General features: G+C 18.3%; 7 protein-coding genes across 7 annotated transcripts; 3 read left to right on the forward strand and 4 right to left on the reverse strand.

Moving 5' to 3' along the window:
* Positions 1 to 411: 411 nt before the first annotated feature.
* Positions 412 to 2037, forward strand: PGAL8A_00261400 (ubiquitin-activating enzyme E1, putative; the record flags this gene model as incomplete). Its single annotated transcript, XM_028671362.1, has 1 exon — positions 412 to 2037. The coding sequence occupies one exon, from the start codon at positions 412 to 414 to the stop codon at positions 2035 to 2037; it is 1626 nt and encodes a 541-aa protein (XP_028528022.1).
* Positions 2038 to 2425: 388 nt separating this feature from the next.
* Positions 2426 to 6637, reverse strand: PGAL8A_00261500 (conserved Plasmodium protein, unknown function; the record flags this gene model as incomplete). Its single annotated transcript, XM_028671363.1, has 1 exon — positions 2426 to 6637. The coding sequence occupies one exon, from the start codon at positions 6635 to 6637 to the stop codon at positions 2426 to 2428; it is 4212 nt and encodes a 1403-aa protein (XP_028528023.1).
* Positions 6638 to 8094: 1457 nt separating this feature from the next.
* On the reverse strand, positions 8095 to 10920 carry PGAL8A_00261600 (conserved Plasmodium protein, unknown function; the record flags this gene model as incomplete). The annotated part of the gene is made up of 1 exon (XM_028671364.1): positions 8095 to 10920. One exon carries the CDS (start codon positions 10918 to 10920, stop codon positions 8095 to 8097), a length of 2826 nt encoding a protein of 941 aa, XP_028528024.1.
* Positions 10921 to 12933: 2013 nt separating this feature from the next.
* PGAL8A_00261700 (conserved Plasmodium protein, unknown function) lies at positions 12934 to 13878 on the forward strand (the record flags this gene model as incomplete). Its single annotated transcript, XM_028671365.1, has 2 exons — positions 12934 to 13588; positions 13778 to 13878. 2 exons carry the CDS (start codon positions 12934 to 12936, stop codon positions 13876 to 13878), a joined length of 756 nt encoding a protein of 251 aa, XP_028528025.1.
* Positions 13879 to 15169: 1291 nt separating this feature from the next.
* Positions 15170 to 16438, forward strand: PGAL8A_00261800 (N6-adenine-specific methylase, putative; the record flags this gene model as incomplete). Its single annotated transcript, XM_028671367.1, has 1 exon — positions 15170 to 16438. One exon carries the CDS (start codon positions 15170 to 15172, stop codon positions 16436 to 16438), a length of 1269 nt encoding a protein of 422 aa, XP_028528026.1.
* A 356-nt stretch (positions 16439 to 16794) lies between these two features.
* PGAL8A_00261900 (conserved Plasmodium protein, unknown function) lies at positions 16795 to 17526 on the reverse strand (the record flags this gene model as incomplete). Its single annotated transcript, XM_028671368.1, has 1 exon — positions 16795 to 17526. The coding sequence occupies one exon, from the start codon at positions 17524 to 17526 to the stop codon at positions 16795 to 16797; it is 732 nt and encodes a 243-aa protein (XP_028528027.1).
* Positions 17527 to 18765: 1239 nt separating this feature from the next.
* ApiAP2 (transcription factor with AP2 domain(s), putative) lies at positions 18766 to 20139 on the reverse strand (the record flags this gene model as incomplete). The annotated part of the gene is made up of 1 exon (XM_028671369.1): positions 18766 to 20139. One exon carries the CDS (start codon positions 20137 to 20139, stop codon positions 18766 to 18768), a length of 1374 nt encoding a protein of 457 aa, XP_028528028.1.
* Positions 20140 to 20390: the final 251 nt, after the last annotated feature.

Consider the following 20390-nt stretch of genomic DNA (forward strand, 5'->3'; position numbering starts at 1 on the left):
AAAATAAAAAAAAAAAAAAAAAAAAAAAAAGTATTTCAAATTATGCAGAAAAAAAAGTAAATAAATAATTTTAAAATTATTTCATTTATTAGAATGATAATAATATATATATATTTTTTTTTAATATAACTATATAAAATATACGTATTACTGATTACTTTAAATATTTTTATTTTATGTTTGTTCTTTTAAATATACTTATTTATATCTTATATAATGTGTTACTTTTTTTAATCATTTGTGTTCTTATCTATGTATAAATTTAACTCCCTAAATTATTTATATATTTTTCATAAATTATATTTAATTAGAATATTTTTCTTTTTATTTTATTATTTTATTTTTTTTTTTTTTTTTTTTGTATTCTTTAGTTTTAAAAAAAATTATTATGTACTCTTTAACTTTTAAATTATGAAAAACTATGAAAAATTTAAAAGGCAAATATCTTTGTGGGGATTAGAGCATCAAAAAATTTTAATGAGTAACTTTATATGTATATTAGGTAGCAATTTAATTACTTTAGAAATTGCTAAAGGATTATTATTAAGTGGAGTTAGTAACTTAACAATTGTGGATAATGAATTAGCAAATTCTGATGATTCAAAATATTATATATTTTGTACTAATGTAGTAAATAATTATAGATGTAAAGTTATAAAAAATAATTTAATGAATATAAATGAAAACGCAAATATTGATTGTATTGTTGAAAATCCCATACAGTATTTTCATAACGAAATATTAAAGAATAATAATTCTTATGATATTATAGTTTGTAATTTATCAGTAAAAAACAATTTAATGATAGAAAAACTTTGTATAGAAAATAATAAAAATGTTGTTACTTGTCATTCGAATGGATTTCTAGGTTATTTAAATATATGCATAAAAAACCACTTATATATGGATAATGATAAAAATGATGATTTTTCTTATTATTACTATTTATCCATTTCATTAAATAATGAGTTAAAAGAATATGTAAAAAATATAGAATATAGTTATTTTACAAATAACACACCATCAGACAAAATTTTATTTTTAGTTAAATGTTATCAAGATTTTTGTAATTTAAAAGATAAAAAAAAAATTAATTTTTTGGAATTTATTAAAAAAAAAAATGAATTGACTAACCTACATTTTAGTATGAAGAAGATAAATATTCTTATAAATTTAAATGAAATTATCTTAAGGATAAATTATTTTTTAAAGGATAAAAAATTAATAAACAAAACCCATTTATTTATATTCTTAGTTGTATATAAAAGCTTTATAAAAAAAAAAAAAAAGTTGCCTTATTTATTTGATTTTAGCTTTAATGATAAAAATATTAATAACATTTTAAAAAAAAGAAACATATCAGACAAAAAAGAAATTAAATATATAATTGATAGAAAAAGAAAAAAATATAATTTTAAGAAACGATTTAATATATCTTATTTTACTTATTTTTTTTCTAATTTTCATTTTATAAGGAAAAAAGAAAACAACAAAAATGAAAATAGTATATTTAATAATTTTTTAGACTTTTTATATTTATATATAGTTAGTTCTTACCAAAAAACTCATGAAAATAATGTTCATCTCTTAAAAAATGAAAAATATTTTTCTGACAGTTCTTCTGAAGAAAAAAAATGTGATTCAAATAATAAAATTTTAAAAAGAAAAAGTAAAATATTGTCATGCAATAAAAAAAATGATATCCTAAATTTTTATAAAAATCCTCTTGTTGTTAACCTTAAAAAGAAAGGAAATACAAAATATCAACAGGAAATAAGATATAAATCCTTTTTGTCTAATAAAAATGAAAAATCCATAGTACGTTTATATTCATTAATAGATATAAATAAAAGCTTTTTACTACAAAATATAGAAAAAATTAACAATATATTTATTACTTATAATAAATATTCTAATATTAATAATAACTGCGTATCACTACTTTTAGCAGGATTAATAACTCAGGAGGTATTAAAAATATGTACTCTTTTTTTAAAACCTTATTTAAATTATTTCTTTTATAAAAGATATGAATAGTAGTATAATAAAAAAAAAAATATAATTTTCAAAAAAAGTGTAACCAAAAAATTGTAACAATAAATATTTTTTTGTTTTAAAACATAAAAATAAAAAAAAAAAAAAAAAAAAAAAAAACTAATATATCAAAAGTGTACTCATATTCTTTAAGTGATAAAAAATATTACATATATATAAGAGATAAATATTTAAAAAAAAAATACTATAAAAATAAAATATATAAATTGAAAATAATAAATTAAAACCTACAAAATTAAAATTATAAAATTTGGATATAACGTTAAAATAAGTAGAAAAAAAACTTTTTTTTTAATTTTTTCCATTCTTTAATTTTAACTTGTATTTCTTCCTGTTTTTTTGTAAAAATATTAATTGTATATCTGACTGTTTAGCTCATCAAACTTTTTAAAGAATCTGGTAAATCTTTAGCTTCATAACCAGTATGGCAAATTTCCTTTTTATCATGTAATTCAATATGGTTTGCTAAAAAAATATTATATTCATTTAAATAATATAATAATAGAAAATTTTTATAATTGCCATAAATAGAAGATCCTTCATTTAATATATGTTCTCCATCTTCAAAAATAATGAAGCCAACTTTAAGCATATCTTGTAAAGCTTTTACGTCATCATTATATAAATAACTATTTGATCCCATATATATTCTTTCAATATAATAAGCTAAAGCCTTTTCCTCTAATGTTTGAGTTTTTAAAATCATTCCATAATTAGATATGTGAAATTCATTATTCCATATAGAATATGCGCTTATAGCATTATTTTTTGAAATACATCTAACACTTTTTGTAATAACTCCATCATCTCTTTTTATGTTTTTAAGGTAAGAATTACTTTTTAAAATAAAATATGTATTTTTATTACTTTCATCAAGCAATTTTGTTATATGTTTTATCATGTCTTCCATATCGTATAATTTTATAAAGTCTCCCACTTGATACGGAAAATTACATAATTGGATTCCTACAACTATAGATTTATGATTACTTTCAGATTCATGAAGAATTTTCTCTCTTTCTGAAGGAGATATCTCATTTATATCAATACCTTCCGGTAATAATAATTCTGATATAACCAATTGTTCGTATGTTCTAAATCCATCTTTATCTACATCTTTTAAAATATCTTCATATTTTCCATCAATATTTTCATATATATGTACTTCATAATTAAAACCTGGATCTACATCTACATATGAATGTACATCTGCTAAAACGGTCTCTTTTGGGAATTGAAAACTATCTTTATTTTCTTCATTACTTGCAGGTTCTTTTGAACTATTTATTTCTGAATCATCTAATTTAAACGTAACTTTATTTTTTCCCACTTTCAATTTAGTTTTTCCTATATTTTCATTATCTCCCATATCTTTTGAAGGTTCTATTTCAGTTTCTATAGGTTCATTTTTTTTCTTATGACTAGTACTAACTATTTTCTTAAATTTATCAGCAAATTCATTCATCATAGATTCAAAACTTGCAGACTTTATAGGTTTAAGGGTATTACGTGAATTTTTTTCTCTTTTTTGCGTCTTTCCTATATCCTTTAATTTTCTTGCTTTTTCTTTGCTTTTTCTTGCAACTTTATAAGCTCTTATTGAAGATCTATGCTTCGGTATTTTTTTATATCTTTCAAAATGTGATTCATTCAAATTAGTAGTATTAGTAACATTAGAATCTGAAGGATAATATGGAGTTGAAAAAATAGTATCAGTAGTAGGTGTATTAGTACTAATGGGTGTATCAGTCAAAATAGAATCAGGAGAATTCGTATTAATAGGAGTAGAAATAGTAGTATTAGTCGGAGTAGTATGTATAGATGTATAGAGAGAATTATTTGAGGAAGGAGGGATATCATATGGACGAATGAATTTGAATTGAGATCTAGGAGAATGAGAAAAATATGGAGAATCAAAAGAACTATATGGAGCAATGGATGAAATATCTTCAGACAAAAAAGTTGATGTAACAGTAGGTAAGGAAGGAATAGAATCAGTAAAAGTAGAAGAGGTATATGTAGAAGCGGTAGATGTAGAAGGGGTAGGAATAAAATCAGATGAATTATCATATTCAAAGGAAAGTGGAGTTAAAAAATCAAGGTAATCATCAGATGGTGGAAGAGGAGAAGTATTCGGATTAAGATACCTTTTAGAAATGGGTTTTGATTTATTAAAAGATGCAGAAAGAGGAACGGCAGATGGTTTAGAGTATCTAAAAAAAGGAGTTGAAGAGTTAAAATCAGATGGAGAAGGAGGAGGAGCAGATGGATTATCAGAAAAAAAATCATCAAGTATCTGTGATTTACTTTTTTCTATATCTCTTCCTTTTCTATCTAAATCATTAGGTTCATTTTTTAAAAAATTGAATTCTTCTAATTCATCTTTAATATAAGATGGAAAAATTGATTCTATATGTATACTGGAAAAACTACTGGAGTATTTAGGAAAATACTTAAATTTATACATAGTAGAAAAAATGGATAAATCGCCAACATTTAAATATTTTTCTTTTTTTGATTTTATATTAGTAAAATACCATTGAAGGAAATGTTTATATTCTGAAATAATATTGTTTAAAATTATATTTTTATCTATTTTATTCATTATTAATGATCTTACTAAAGCTGGAAATAATCCAGTTGATTTATCATTCGACAATATAAGACACAATGTTTCATTATATTCAGAAAAATAGCGAATCCAATTACCAGATGGAGATTTTTCTTTGCGTTTATCACATATATTAGTAAATTGATACAATGGAATTTTGTAAATTTGTGGGATCTGAATAAATGAGCTGTTTATTTCTGATGTATTTAATAAATTTTGAAAATCTTGCATATTATCTCTATATAGGAATTTTTTTTTTTCATTATTATTATCATTGTTTTCTAGTACATTATTATCTATTTTTATGCTAATATAATTGTTATTATCATTCATTTTCATATATAAAACTATTGGATTTTTTTCATTTTCTAAATTCATTGATATAGATACATAAAAACATTCCATTATATTTTTAAATTGATATAATTTTTCAAGATATATAGCATTATTTCTTTTATCAAAATTCATTACTTTTTCTAGTAAATCTAATAATTTATCATTTTCAATGTAATCTTTTGGTGATAATTTATATCTTTTTTTTTCTACATATATTGTTTTATTAAGATAATCAAAATTCTTTTTAATGAACTGAAAAAAAAGCTTTAAATTATTATATATTTCTTTCTTAAAATACTCAAATAACAAAAATTTTATATTTTCTATTCCTATATTATCTAAAATATGTTTTTTTTTTTCTGATTTTAGGCACATTATTAGAATGTGTTGCAACTTTTTAATATTTGTAAAATGCTGTTGATCAATACAAAGCATTTCATTGGATAAGTTAAAGACTGCAATAAATTCATTTGAATCTATATGTTTTATTAATTTCAATTTTTTATTCTCTTCAAATCCATCCATATAATTTTCTTTGTATCTTTTGATATTCGTTTTTTCTTTATTTATTAAATTTATATAATATTTATTATCTTTATATATATCTTTTAAAATGTCAAAAAATCCTATTGTTAATTTTTCTATTACATTATATTTAGATTCGCCAATTTGCAATTCTTCTGGCATAATTTCACATATATTTTTAAAAGAGTTTTGAATATTGATACAAAAATTGTTTGAGTTTAAAATACCTTCTATACCATTATCCTTTATATAAGTGTTAATATATCTAATAATTTTCAATATTTCATCTATTAAATATATTGTTTTTATAGAATTTACTTCTTTTTCTATCACTTTTTTATTTGTAAAATGTGTATAAAACTTATAAAACATTTTTGTTAAATCACTCAATGTATTAATATTTGAAAAAAAAATTTTTAGTTTTGTGTTATGAGAAAAATGAATTAAAATATTTTTTTTGTAGACATTTAAGTTGTTATCTGTGAGGATAGTTTCAGAACCATTATTCGTATCTTCATTAACATCTTTGATATCTTTATTTTGATTTGCAATATATAATGCATAATTTGTTACTATAACCTTACTAAGTTTTAAAACATTTTTATCTTTTAATGAATTATTTTTTATATTATTCATAGAAGATAAAAATCTAATAATTAAAATTCTTAAAGTATCATTATCAATATTAATATCATCTCTTTTCTTGTCACTTAATAAGTAATAAATTTTTTTAAGAAATTTTTTTAATATATTAGAGTATTTTGTTAAATCTTTTTTTTGATCATTATTTTCATTATATACAAAGTTTCTTAATATTTCAATATATAATTCCTTTAAAGAATCGCATATACTTTCAAAAGATTCTATACTTGTCTCATTTGCATCTAAGTCATAGTTAGGTATATTAAATGCATCTTTTAATTTTAATACTAATTCATTTAGAAAAAAATAATGTTCTATATCATTTTTATTATCAAATAAAATGTCTTTGAATAAATTTAGTTCCTTTTTCTCATTCGAAGAAAAAGGAATGTTAGTACTATATACACATTTTACATATACTATTAGAAATGTAAAAATTTGAAAAAAACATACTTTATTTTTATTCATTTTTTTTTTTTTTTTTTAAAAAAAGGATATTACTATTCTTTAAATTACTATCAAGTAATTTATATAGGTTTTAATTAAAAATAAAAGTGTTTATAACAAATTAAAAATAGTATATCTATATTTCCTAATAGATGTAGATATATTTGATTTTTGTTAACCAAATGAAAGAAATTTTAAACTTTAAATTCAAGAAATATATTATCTTCTAATTTTATTTATATATATTTGGTTGCTTATTTATCAATACTATATATGCTAAATTATTGCATTTTCATATGTTTTCTTTTTTAAAAAAATATTAAAGTAAATATATAGCATTTAATAACATAAATAGAATAAATATAGACTAAAGTATTTAACAAATTCTATTAAAAATTAAATAAATTAAAAAGAATATAAATATCAAACAAAAATTAGAATTCCCAAAAAAAAAAAATAAAAAAATAAAATAAAAATTAATATACATATATATATATATATATTTCATATTTATACTATAATTAAGACAATAATCAAAATAAAAATTTTACATTTAAAGTAATGTCACTAATTCAATAGAAGAATATATAATTCAAGAATGTTGTCTTTTGCACCAACTTGCTTTTTTTCAGACATGAATTAGATCCTATTATTTATTTAATTCTTTTAATTAAATTTATTAATAGCTTACATATAATACTTCACCTTATTCATAGCAATTTCAAAGAAATAAAGTTTCGTTGAAAAGCAGAATTTAAAAAAGAAATTATTTTGTAATATAGAAATAAAAAGAAGTTTCACGTATTACGGAGTATAATATATCATTTACAATTTAATTTTTAAAAAAAAAAAAAAATATATATATATATATATATAGTTAATCTATGTTTAGGAAAAAGTTAACATAAAATGATTTATATTAAAAGCATTTTATGTATCTCATTTTAGGACTATCATAAAATTTTTATTTATAATGAATAATCATGTTAGAAAAAAGGGAAAGAAAAATTAAAATAATTTTTTCCTTATTAGAAATTTCAGAATTCCTACATTTTCATTTTTAAAAATAAAAAATTACCATTTATAAAAAAAGATAAAAAAATTTTTTTTATTTATAACAATTAAAAAAATTATTTATATAGAATTTCTAAATAACAAATTAATATGAAAAACCAAATAGATCAAAAATAGAACATTAAAATTTTGTAGCAAATATTTATAGAAAAAAGAAACTAAAAGAAAATGTAAAAAAGGAAAAAACAAAATAAGGATAACTATTAAAAATATGAAACAAATAAGAGTTATAATTAAAAATGAAAAAAAAAAAAAAAATAAAATTTTTATATTTTTTTTTTTTTTAATTAATAATTCACCTATACTTATTTAGTTTATATATATATATATATATATATGTTGTTGTTGTATATTAATATTTTTCTTTTTAAATTTTTATATGATACAATTTTTATTTTCTTATGTTATTTCTTAACTATTTCTAAAAAGGAATGAGGAATTTTATTTTTTTTATATGCAGATTTAAGACTTGCATTATTTCCTTTTATTGTTATGTGAACTCCTGGTTCAAAATGAATATCTGAATAAAAGTAGATTAAAAAATATAATTCGTATTCTTTAAAAGTATCTTTTGAAAAAAAAAATTCAGTACTACCATTTATAAATGTAATTAAACCGATATTAAACATTTTTTGAAATGCATCATAGTCAATTTCATCTCCCCAATGAATATGACCAGTTCTTGTTCTTTCATAAAATAAAGCTGATGCCTTTTCTTGAATGGTGCTAGTTTGAATTACTTTATTGTCACTAGTAAAGTGATATTTATTATTTTTTATTGACCAATAAGATATGCTATCTCCATCATGTTTTAATAACAAACTTTTAGAAATTATTCCATCACTCTTTCTTTTTATATTTTTACCAAATGTTGTTTTTAATATAATCACATACAAATCTTTATTTGCATAATTTTCTTCACTAAAAGGGTTATTTAATTTATCTTTTATATTATCTGAATTATAAAATGGGAGAATATTTCCTTCTTCAATGTTTTTCATAAATACATGTGATCCAATAACTTTTACTTTCAAATTTGTTCCTTTTAATTCTTGTAGACTTTTTTTATTAAGTTTTCTTAATTTATTTAAAGTTAATTTATTATCTGATAATGATACTATTTTAAAAAAAATCAACTCATATATTCTATATCCAAAGTTATCAATATCGTCTAAAATACTTTCATATTCATCATCATAATTTTTTCTCTCTAAGTTAACTGATTCAGTATTATTGTACTCATTATAATCTCTAATATTCCTATTTTCACTTAAATTAATACGATCTTTTTTATTTGATATTGTTTCGTTTGTTTTTTTGTTTTTATTTAATTCGTATGTTCGTGATTTATACATATCTTCATTTCTATATTCTTCATTCTTAGTATTGAATATACCTTGATTCATATCCTTTTTTATTATATTTTCATTAGTGTTATATAATAAACTATTTACCAATTTTGAGTCATATTCTATTTCTTTTTCATTTAATTTGTGTATTGAATCTTTTAATCTACTAGTTATATCTTTCTTGTTTCTATTTACATCTTTCAAATCATGAGATGATATTTGTTTGTGTTCTGAAGATGACAATGAATAATATTTATTATCATCAGAAGAAAGGAAAGAATTGTTATTACAATTATCAGCATATTCATGAAAAGAATAGAGATTTTTACTAATGTTATCATCTAAGTAGGATGTAGAAGATGAATAACATTTACTGTAATTGTTATTTTTGTTATTATAATCATCATCATAATTGTCATTATTGTCATTATAATTATCATCATTATTGTTGTTATTATAGTCATTATAATTATCATCATAATTATTATTATTGTCATTATAATTATCATCATAATTATTATTATTGTCATTATAATCATCATCATTATTATCACTATTAGATGAAAAATTACGAAATGGTATAACATTAACGAGAAAATCTGATATGGTTGATAAAAATGACTTTTCTTTTATGTTTTTTTTTTCATTTTTATTCTGTATCATTTCAAAAATTAAATCTTTTTTTAAATAATAATTTATGAATTCAAGATTTATTAATAAATCTAATTTTTCATTTATATATGATTCATCTATATCATTTTCATTAGAATATCCTGGAAAATATTTTATAAAAAAATAAGTAGTTATATACCTTAAATCAATAACATTAAATTTTTTTTGATTTAGGAGCTTTATATTTTTTATATACCACTTAATATATTCACTTTCTTTTATATTTTCATTTAAAAATATATTATCTGTTGCTATTTCATTATCATTTAGTAAATATTCTAACGTTAAAAATAAGCAGTCACCGGATCCACATGTTTCAATATGGCATAAAGTCTCATTGTGATTATAAAAATAATTAACCCAATTTTCAGAAGCAACTTTATAATTATTACTTACACATAAATTTCGGAAATAATTTAATGGCCATTTAAAATTTCTTGGCATTCTCAAAGTTAAATTATTTGTTCTTAATGGATCTAATAGATTAGGAAGAATTTGAGTTTTGTCACTATATAGAGATTCCTTTTCTTTAATATTGCTAATGCTTTTTGATAATAAATTATTATCTATTTTTATGTTAATATAATTATTACTATCATCTATTTTCATATATAAAACTATTGGATTTTTTTCATTCTCTAAATTCATTGATATAGATACATAAAAACATTCCATTATATTTTTAAATTGATATAATTTTTCAAGATATATAGCATTATTTCTTTTATCAAAATTCATCACTTTTTCTAGTAAATCTAATAATTTATCATTTTCAATGTAATCTTTTGGTGATAATTTATATCTTTTTTTTTCTACATATATTGTTTTATTAAGGTAATGAAAATTATTTTTAATGAACTGAAAAAAAAGCGTTAAATTATTATACATTTCTTTCTTAAAATACTCAAATAACAAAAATTTTATACTTTCTATTCCTAGATTATCTATAATATGTTTTTTTTCTGATTTTAGGCACTTTATTAGAATGTGTTGCAACTTTTTAATATTTGTAAAATGCTGCTGATCAACATAAAGCATTTCATTGGATAAGTTAAAGACTGCAATAGATACATTTGCATCATTATGTTCTATTAATTTTAATTTTTCCTTTTCGTTTGATATATGAGTAATACTTATACTATAAACATATGCATATATTAGTAATGAGGAGAAGATACAAAAAAAAAAAAAAACTTTTTTCTTACTCATTTTTTTTGTGAATGACTTATTAATAGTTTATTATTAATATCAAAATAAATTCAACAATTACAATTTTTATTAAAAGTAACTAGTGCTAAATACTACTGATATGTTTTACCTAATTTTTTTTTTTTTAATTTTTTTCTTTTATTGTGTTTTACATCTTATTTTATATAAAATTTCATTTTCATATTAAGAGGCATTTTTTTAAGTAGAATACAAAAAATAAGAATTACCACATGCATATAAAATATCTGTAAATTTTTTTTAAAATATATATTTAAAGCTAAAATTTAAAACTATTCTACATAAATTGTAAATAAATGGAATATAAAAAAAAAAAAAAATAAAATTTAAAAAACTAAAGACAATATAGATAAATAATTATGAAATATATTTATGTATACGAATAAAAAATTCCTTAGATATCGTAATTCTTGTTAATACGTAAAAGCAAAAAAAGTGAAAAAAAAAAAATTATATTTTTAGAATCTTTTATTTAATAATAGGATAGAAATAAAAAAAATTATAGAAAAAAAAGTTAAATTATTATTACTTCTAAATCATTTAAAATGATAATTTATAAGTGTTCAATGGAACTATATAAAACATTTGGTTTTTGGGTATTCTGCAAAAGTTTAATATATTATTAATATATTTAATAATAGATTTTTTAATTAATATAGGTTTTATTTTATTTATTGAAAAAAATGTTTATAAATATTATTTTATTTTATTTTTTTTTTTTTTTTAATTTTTAATCATATCAATGACTCTCTTTTTTATTTAATTCAAAAATATGAGGTAAAAAATTTGCAATTATTTTTCGTTATTATGTAAGTTATCTTTATAATTTACTATTATGTTTTTTAGTTTTTTAAAATTTTTATTTCATGCTTATAAATAAAGAATAATGCTATTTCAGTTTTGTGATGTTTTTTATAATTTAAAAAAAAAAAAAAAAAAAAAAAAATTGAAATAAAATACACTTCATTATTTTAAATTTGGAAAATTGTGTATATTTAAATTTATTCCTACAAATGTGTTTGTATTGTTAAAAACACTGTAATAATATGGTTAGAAGTATTTTAAAAAAAAAAAAATATAAAAGAACAAAGATTATTAGGAATCTAATTGAAATTAGTTTTTTAAAATATATACAATTCTTTAAGAAAGAATGCACTTATCTTTTTAATGAAAAGATAATTTTTTTTCATTTATGTAAAAAAGAAAAATAAATGAAATTATAATTTGAATATGTATATTCTAATGTAACTTTCACATATATATGTATATAAGGAATTTATGTGTAGGTATTTGTTGTTTAATATGAGAGTGCTTGTAAGAAGCACTTTCATGAGTAATTATATAAACATAATTATAGAAAATAATTTTTATAAAAATGGATAAAGTGAAAAATAAATATATAAAATTACTTAATTGAATGAAAGATTAAAAAAAAAGGCAATAAAATATGTTAGTGTAATTTGAAAAATTATAGAATATAGTACATATGTATACTATAAGGATTTAATTTTAATGAATAATAAAATGAGCAATACATTTAGTTCATTTAAGATTTACTTTTATTATAGTAATGATTTTATTTTACAAAATAATATTTCTTATTATAATTTTTATTTCTAAAAAATTAAAAGGCATATGTTAGTAGATCATTTTTTTTTTTTAATCCTATTATTAATTTAGTCACTTCATTTTTAATTTAGAAATATTCTTTAGGCATATATATTTTTTTTTACATGTTGCTATTTATGTGCATCTAGGTGCTATACCACCTACATTTTGAAAAAAAAAAAAAAAAAAAAAGAAAAAAATGAAAAATTGTAGGATTAAGTATCTAGTTAATTAANAAAAAATAAATAATAAAAAAATTGATAATTTTACCAATATAATATATATATAAATATATATAGTTTTAGAATTTTAAATAATAAGTAATTTAATTTTTATTTTTTTTATATGCTCTGAAATTGTATAATTTATATTTTTTATAGAATGAAAATGGTAAAGTTGCATTTTTTATTATTTTTTTTTTTTTTAATAAATTATATTAATGGATTTGTTTATAAAAATAAAAAAAGTAGGACAAAACGTTTTTTTAATGGTTTAAAGAAAAAGTATAAGAATTTTAAAGAGAGATATAAAAAATCATTTAAATTGAAAGAAAAAGATGTAGTTGGCGATTATCAAATAAAAGCTTATTTTAATTTTGATGATAAATTTGAAAAGGATTTTAAATGGAAGTTATTTTATATTTATTCAAGAAGAGGAAAATCTTTATGTCAATATTTCAAATTAAGAAAGAAGTACAAACAAAAGTATGAAAGTAAATCGTTTTCATTTAAAAAATATTTTTCTGATGTTAATTTTGTTTATACCCAATTTACATTAGAATATACACATATAAAGTTTAATGTAAATTTAGAAGAGAAAAATAAAATATTAGTATCCTATAATCCTAATATAACTGATAAGATTATTAAGTCTTTAACAAATCTTATAAATGGACAAGATGTTAAACGTAACAAAAAACCTCCAAGTTGGAAGTTAACATTTAATTTTGTAACTGGAAAAAAAAGATTAATAATTTCCATTCCTTCTGAGGTTCCAGGATTATTTTTTACTTTTTATTATGAAATAGTTGCCTATAAATATTGTAATAAATTTATTTTTTATTTTGAAACACTTACCTATAAACGTTGTAATTTATTTTTTTTTATTTTTTTTTTTTATCTGCACTTTTTGATAATATGAAATAATATGAAATATTATGAAATAATATGAAATATTATGAAATAATATATAATTATTTATAATATATTAATTTTTTTTTTTTTTTTTTCAGATTTTTCTAACCCATTTTCATACTTTGGAGACATATATTTTAGGTTTGGAGGAAATCTTAAAAAATATAAAGTGGGGTATTTTGACTTTAGCAAAATTTAAAAGTATCTAAGTAAATATTAAGAATTAATATGAATTATTAATTTTTATTGTTATTTAGTAAATTTTATTTTATATTTTATGTTTTATTTTTTTCTTAATTATGACTTAAATTTTAATATTTTATCAAATATATATATATTTTTTATAAAATATTAGTTATATAAATATTTCTATAAATAAAATTTTGTTATTTATAAAATTTAAAATATTTTTGTTAATTTTATTTAATTTGCATTTTGTAATGTTTTTCATCTTTGTTGTCATAAAAATGCAAAAGAATAAAATATAATAAAAAATTTTGAAATAATAAAGACAAATAATTAATTCTACTTAAATTATTAATCATATTTTGATTAAAAAAAAAAAAAAAAATTACACTAGTTTTGAATTATTAAAAAATAATAGATTCAATGATTACATTAAGGAAATAAAACATAAATTTTTATACCTAAAATGTATATTTAAAAAGAATGAAAAAGAAAAACTTTCAAAAAAATTGATAAAAAAATAACACATAAGATATAAAGTATAAATATCCTTCAAATATTGTATTTTTCATATTTAGTATATTTTTATGAATTGTAATTGTTAGCTTTTAACAAATATATATAAAAAGCATTGTAAAATTAAAACGAAATAAGAGAAAAAAATTGTAAAAAACCTGTACGACACTATTGAAATTATGTAAAATTTCAATTATGCGTTTAAAATGAATATTATTTTGAATAATATTTTCCATAACATTTTTAATTCTTTTTTTATACTTACATATCCGTAGTGATACTATTACTTTTAATATTACAATTTTATTTTTATTATTGAAATATATAATAGTCATTTGTTTTTTTTTTTTTTTTTTTTTTTTTTTTTATATATATATATGATTCTTTTCCTTTTGTAACTATTATAAGTAGGTATGTAAGCAAATTCAATTAAAAGATTTTATATTACGTTTATGAATTTAATGTTTAAACTTTTAAAAAAAAAAAAAAAAAAACAACGCAATTCTTAATAATTTTTTCTTATTTTTTTTTTTTTTATTATAATTTTATTCTTATCTTAATATTATTTTTATTTATTATTATTTTTTTTAATTTAAAATGGTTAAATATTGTTAATTTTCTTTCATTTTAATATTTAAGAACGTTACAATTATTACTTTTAATTCCTTTTGAAAATAATGCTTCTGCAAAGTTATTAATTGTATCATATATATTAATAGTAGCATATAAGGTTAAGAATGAAAAAGAGGTAACTTAATGAAACAAAGAAAAAACATATATTAATACAAATGCTTTTTTTTAAGAAATATACAGTGTTTGTATTATTTAGCAGCTTACTTATTATTCTTTTCAATATAAATAAAAAATTTTGTTATGCAAAATATATAAAAAACAGATATATATATATAGATAAATTTTATTTATTAGATAAAAATATTAAGACTGATAGATATATAAAAAATGTGTTTCATTTAGACAAACATTTATACGGATTTATCAAAAACGATCACTTTAATATAAAAATTTTTAAATTATTAAATGTAGTTAAAAAAAATAATAAAATTCACATAAAAAAGATTAAAAAAGATAAAATTAATGAAGAATTCAGAAATGAAAATGTAAATGAAATTAATGACAAAGATAAAAATGAAAATGTAAATGAAATTAATGACAAAGATAAAAATGAAAATAAAATTATTAACGACAATTCAAATATAAACAATAATGAAATTAAAAGTAAAAGAAAAATAATAAAAAAAGATATATATGGATTACCAACAGAAGAATTAAAAGTTTTGAGATTACCTAATAGTAAAATAAAAACGAAATATAAATATTGCAAAATAAAGAAATACAGTGAAACAATAAATATAAATTATAAAAAAAAAAAAATTTTAAGTATTCATGAAGGAAAACTTAAAAACAAAAAAATATATTCTCCAGATACCTACACTAGACCTGTTATGAGTAAAGTTAAAGAATCCATATTTAATGTTTTAACTCATCTTGGGATATTCAATTGTTATAATATAAATGTAATTGATGTATTTAGTGGTAGTGGAAATTTAGGTATTGAATGTATTTCTAGAAATGCCAGAAATGTTACTTTTGTTGATTTATCTATTAATTCTTGTAGAACTATTTATGAGAATTTGAAATTATGCAATTTGAGTCATTTAGGTAATAGAATAATACGATCAGATGCTATTGAATTATTAAAAAATCCTTTTAAATTTGATTTACAAGATAAATTTCATTTGGCATTTTTTACTCCACCTTATGAGCAGATAATTTATAGTGATTTAATTCATAGCATATCAAAAAGTCAACTTTTTCATAATGATTGTCTTATTTTTATAGAATACCCAAAAGAAATAGAATTATTACCTCAAAAAATTGATAATTTAATCGGTTTAAGAAATAGAAAATTTGGTAGAACTTATTATTCACTATATGTTCTAAATAGTACAGGTAAATATATCGCAAATGAAAAAAAAAATGAATTTTATCCATTACATTATAATCGTAAACAACGTAGACAAGAAAAATATATTTAGTAATAACAATTTTTTTTTTTTTTTAAATTTTATGAAAATAACATTTTTTTTTTTTTTTTTTTCATAGCTAATACTTAGAGCTACTTCATATTTTTGATGTATGTTTATATTTTACTTCACAAGATTCATAAAAAAAAAAAAAAAAAATATTTAAAAAAAAAAATAATTAAAAAAAAAATAATTAAAAAAAAATAATTAAAACAAAATATAACAAAAAAAACTTCTTATTGTAAAAAAAAAAAATAATTAAAAAAAAATAATTAAAACATAATAATTAAAACAAAATATAACAAAAAAAAATTATTATGATAAAAAAAAAAAAAAAAAATACAAAAAATAGAAATAACACTTAAAATTTATTGTAGTGATATATAATTCTGATATAAAAAATTATGAATCACTTCATTTGATGTATTTTCATCATATGTGTCTTTTTTTGATTCTAGAATTTTTTTTAAAATATTCATTAAAAGTACAAATAAGAATTGTTGTTTTTCTAAAATTAAGGTTGTGTGATTTTCTGAAAACAAGTAAATTAAATTTTTAGTTATTTCATTAGTTGGTATTATTTTTAAATTATTTGTAGAATTATCATAATCTTTATCTTGAATATTTGCTCTGCTTTTATTTAAAAAGCAATTTAAAATATTTAATGTTTTTTTATTATTAAAACCATTATTATGAATCTTATCAGTTATGACTTTGTAATATTCATTATTTTTTATTATAACATCATTTAATTTCTGAATATTTTTTAGTAAAACATATGTATTGCTAACCATGTCAATTTGTTTTTTTATTATCTTCTTTTCTTCTTCATCATCTATACTTTGTTTTCTTATTAGTATTTCATTTAATCTATTGTTTAGCTGTTCCATTTTTTGACATTTTATTAAATGTTTATTTTTATTTTTTAATAGTTGATTTTTTTTAAATTCTACTTCTTTTATGGATTTTTGTTTTGTTTCTTCATATTTAGTTATGTTTTCTTCTATGCTTGCAATTCGTTTGTCTATTATTTTTTTTTCTAATAACAAATTATTATATTGTTCAGATATTATCTTCAGTTTTGTTAAAAAGTCTTCCATATTTAAAAAAAAAAAAAAAAACAAGAAAAATTGTATAAAAAATATTATTTGTTACGGTAAAAATATATTCAATTTCCTATAAATTGCAAAAATTAAAAAAAAAAAAAATTATTTTTAGACAAGTATCTCTCAATTTTTATTAAATCTAAAATATTAAAATGGTGTACGCAAGACGTGATTAACGTTTGCTATTAAAATGATCTCTTACTATTCTCATATTTTTTTTAAATATTAAAATAAAATTTAAGTTTCCTTAATGAAAATTTTTTAACTATGTCTTAATATGATAACATTAGGAATAAATCATAATTTTTAAAAATACAGTTTAATTTTAAATATTCAATTATATTTTAATTTTAAAGATTAAAAGTTAAATTGTGTATATTATAAAATAATATAGTATATATATATATATATAAAAGAAAAATTTATATGTTATAACGCTTTATTTATTTTATTTTTTTTTTTTTTTGAAAAAAAATAGTAAAATCATTCAGTGTTATAGATAGCATATAAATAATTAAGAATAATTAAAGAATATTATTTAATTTAATTATTGTAAAAGTTAATTCAAATATGAAAAGATATTCAGGGTACATTTTATAACCAATTAAAATAAAAAATATATAAAAAAAAAAAAAAAAAATTAATAGATATACAAACAAAATAAATGTCATACAAAGGCATTTTTTGCAGTAATAAGTAACATATAAAAATTTATACAAATATATTTATATATATAGTTAAAAATGATAAATTTTAAAAATATATAAAATTATACGTTTAAAAATTAATTTAAAATTTCATAAAAAAAAAGCAAATATATACACCTATTAAATATATATATGAAGGCATTACAACTTTTTATTTATAGATATAATTAAAATAGTACAAATTCATAAACATTTTTAAAGTTGAAAATTTTCATAAATTTATTTTAAACTATATAAATGATAAAAAAAAAAAAAAATTTTAAATAATATAAATAGGTAATTTTTTTTTTTTTCTACTAGCCGAAAATTGTGTAAAATATGTAACTTTGAAACTAAAAGGAAAAAAAAAATATACAATATTATTATTAACCAATTTTAAAGTATACACACTTGTGTATATATATGGTTTTATACATACTGCTACTATTTTTTTTACAAATGATATAAAACGTAAACAAATGTATTAATTAAAAGCATTTTACGAAATATAAATCATCTATTAATAACAAATATTAAATATATTATTTTAAAAATCTTTTTTTGGCTGATTTTTGATATATTTAAAAGCTAAATTTGAGATAGTAGTGTAATTTAATTTTGTAATATTTTTATTTTGTTCCATTTGAGTTAAAAGTAAATTAACTTCTTGAGCAGATGATGATCTGATTAATCTAGAAATAATGGCTAAATTTTTAGCTCTTGTTATTCCGTATTCAGATATTTTAAATGGAACTTTAAACTGTTTTTTTTGATTCGTTTCCCACCAATTAGCAACATAAGAACCTTGGTAAAAATATACCCCTGTTGGCAACTTCTCTGAATTATTATAAGACTGTTTTATTTTTTTTTTTTCAATAAGATTTTTTTTTAAAGATATATTTTTTTGATCACTTTCATTATTTTTGCTTACTACATTGTTACTATTTACTATATTGGTAATATCTTTGTTATTCTGTTTTAGTATCTCATTGAATAATTTTTCGCTTTTTTGAGTGGTTCTAATAGCTTGTAACATTTTTTCTTTTTGATCTAATGTTAAATTATCATAATATTTTAATACATTATTCAAATTACTTATTCTTAAATTTCTAGATAATATAGCCAAAATCATACACTTTTCAACACCAAACTCTGATATTTTATATGGTATTTTAATTTGTTTTTTTGTTTTATCATCTATCCAATTAGCTATAAAAGATTTTGATACCCTACTATAAAAAACTCCAGTAGGTAAATATTTATATTTCACTACTTTACTTTCGTCTGAATTATCTTCATAACATTTATCATTCGGTAAACGATTATTATATGGATAGTTCATACTTAAATTATTGTTATCTTTGTATTTATTTTTATAACTTCTTTTTTCTAAAAAGTTTAATCTATCATATACTTCTTCTATATCATTATTTGTGCCACTTTTTTCTATGTGAGTTCCTTTTCTTTTATTAGTTGTATTATTAAAAGTAGGTTGAACTTTTTTCATAGTGTTTACTTCATTTTTCATAAATACATTTTCTCCATTCTTTTTAAAATAATTTTTATCATTTTGGTCTACATAGCCAATAGCTAATTTACAAAAATAGCTATTGTCTACATTTTTTAAATGCTTTAAATTCAAATAATTTTTTTTATCTTGATTAATTATTTCACTTAATGTTTTCCCTCTCCACTTTCTTGAATATAATAGATACTTTCTTCCTTTAAATACACTACCGTATAAAATTGATAATAGTCTTTCCTTATCTCTTTTTCTTTTAGCAACTTTTTTTCTAATTTCATCTTTGCTACAACCTGTAGTTTTACTAAAAATGCTTTCCCATACGTTATAGCATTTTTCAATTTTCTTTTTTTTCTTTAAACATGATTTTCTATTATCACAAAAATCATTCATATTCATTATAAATAACAAGAAAAAAAAAAAAAAAGGAGAAAGAAAAAAAGTTATATGTATATTTATATATGTAAATATTCCTATATTTTTTTAAGTATTCTTTAAGTAAAAATATAGTCAATTAAAAAAAATTAATATATTTTTTCTATAGACTTACATATATTTTTTATTTCAAAATATTATAAAAAAAAAATAATATAGAATATGTGTGTGTGTTTTTTTTGTTTGTTTTTTTTTTTTTTTTTTTTTTTTTTTCC

Source organism: Plasmodium gallinaceum (assembly GCF_900005855.1).
Source record: "Plasmodium gallinaceum strain 8A genome assembly, contig: PGAL8A_v1_76, whole genome shotgun sequence".
NCBI lineage: Eukaryota > Apicomplexa > Aconoidasida > Haemosporida > Plasmodiidae > Plasmodium > Plasmodium gallinaceum.